Source organism: Phalaenopsis equestris, unplaced genomic scaffold, assembly GCF_001263595.1.
Source record: "Phalaenopsis equestris unplaced genomic scaffold, ASM126359v1 Scaffold000221, whole genome shotgun sequence".
NCBI classification, from domain to species: domain Eukaryota; kingdom Viridiplantae; phylum Streptophyta; class Magnoliopsida; order Asparagales; family Orchidaceae; genus Phalaenopsis; species Phalaenopsis equestris.
In genome coordinates this window covers 302118-304159 of record NW_018164663.1, presented here as the reverse complement: position 1 = coordinate 304159, position 2042 = coordinate 302118, and the positions used below count along the sequence as shown (strand labels likewise).

Below are 2042 nucleotides of genomic sequence, written 5' to 3'. Positions count from 1 at the left end.
TGTATTTACATATTTAACACCTAAATTTTAATGTACACATCTACGGCACCTTATTCATTGGGGCATATCTCCTCTCCTTTTCTTTTAAATTTTTTTGGATAAGAGATGTCGGTTCTAATCTGATGCGTGCCTCATGGGACTGCGAGCTCATTCGCTCCTCTGATTTTGAATATATAATCTAATATGGTACATGACTCATATATCACATAAGGGAAAGATGCTAGAGCGGAACGGAGCGAGCCAGCGGAGCGAGCGAGTTTTGTTATGTGGGTGTTGCTCCCGCGGTACTGTAGAAGGGTAATTTTATAATTATATATTGTATGCCAGAATTATATACATATGATGTATTTTAACCTTAACGAAAATTTATACTCTTTTTCTGAATTTGAAGAAAGCCACAACTCTGCACCTAACGAGAATTTATACTCTTTTTCTGAATTTGAAGAAAGCCACTGCTCTACACCCAAGTATATAGGCAAATTGCCGAACCTCGTTAAATGTTTTCTTCTTGATTTATGTTGAGTCATGCGTTTTTTTGGCACTAAAATTCTCTCTCTCTCTCTCTCTCTATATATATATATATCATACATGTGGCATTAATTTTCATACATATACATAATTTTTATGTATTTGAATATCTAATACCTAAACATTCATATTTATATACAGATCACTCAATTCTTTATCATTACATAAAAAATATCATCATATATTTTTAAAATTAAAATATATATTACCATACATAAATTTGCGAGAATAAGATGCTATAAATCTAAATATCAAATATTAGATGTCAGATACATCGAACGGTTAAAAATCTAAAAAAATTATTCTCAAGTTCTTGAAATCAAACACCTCCAACTATGGCTGGCAAAACGGCTTGTTGTTCATGAACAGCTCGTGTTCGGCTTGTTAAGAAGTTCGAGCCGAACACGAACAACACGAACAAATATTTGTTCGTTCGTGTTCGGCTCGTTTTGGCTTGAAATACTACTAATCAATTATATATTTATTTTTTTGATAAGTAGTTTTTTTAAAAATTTAATTGACTACAAGGCTACAAAGATTTATAATCAATTAAAAGTATTAATGAAGAAAATAGAATAAAAATTATTAATTTATATTCAAATGATTTTTTAAATCTTGCCACAATCTTTAACATCTTATTGCTACGTGATTAGGGTTGTCAAAACGATTCTTTGCTCATGAACGACTCGTGTTCGTCTTGCTAAGCAAACGAGCCGAACATGAACACATTTTTTTAGTACGAGCCAGCCTTTTACACCCCTACCTCCAACATTTTTTCTTTACCTCTTCACCAACACACAAACTTTTCTCTTTAATTTATTTTAGCAAAATAGACCCCTTACAATGATAAGAAACGACAAACACAAACCCGCTCACGACGCAAAACAAACAGAAACAATCACATGCACCGAGCTCAAAATCAAATAGCTCCTTATTCAAAATCTACTACTGGAACCAGAACAATAAGGCAACTAAAACACAAATTATCAACTCCTGCAGCTCCGGGCTGTGTACTTCGCCGTGTCAGCCAATTCCCCCCAGCACTCCCTTCAGCTTCCTCACCTGCGCATCATCCAGGAATGTCACCTTCTCCACCAACGCCGACGGCAACGAATTCCCAAATAGCGCAAAGCTCGTAATCTGCAACCCCGGGTCCGGACTGCTAAAAGTAGCAATTGCCGCCGCCGGCGCTCCGCCGCACTGCACCTGCAAAAATGCCTCCTTTGTTATCATTAATTAACAACTTTTCCACGTTCCTTAATTTAATTAGCTTATTGAGGAACGTCACGTGCCTGGAAGTGAAGCAGGCCTTGAGGAAACACCATTATATCTCCCTGGGACAGCGTTTTATAATAGACTGAATTGGAGGAGGAGATGAAACCGGATAAGATAGAGCCCTGTGTGACCAGGAGGAGCTCGTTGGCGGAGGGGTGGGTGTGGAGAGGGACGACGCCGCCAAGGTCGAGGTCAAGGCGGGCTGCGGAGATGCCGAGGCCCTTGAGGCCGGGGACGCT

The 2042-nt window shown here is 38.3% G+C and overlaps 1 protein-coding gene across 1 annotated transcript; it reads right to left on the bottom strand.

Annotated features, from left to right (window-relative positions):
- Positions 1-1320: 1320 nt before the first annotated feature.
- LOC110023170 (auxin-binding protein ABP19a-like) lies at positions 1321-2036 on the bottom strand (the record flags this gene model as incomplete). The annotated part of the gene is given in 2 exon segments (XM_020722446.1): positions 1321-1734; positions 1821-2036. Coding segments are annotated over 2 exon segments (399 nt in total), but the record flags the coding sequence as incomplete, so codon positions are not given.
- Positions 2037-2042: the final 6 nt, after the last annotated feature.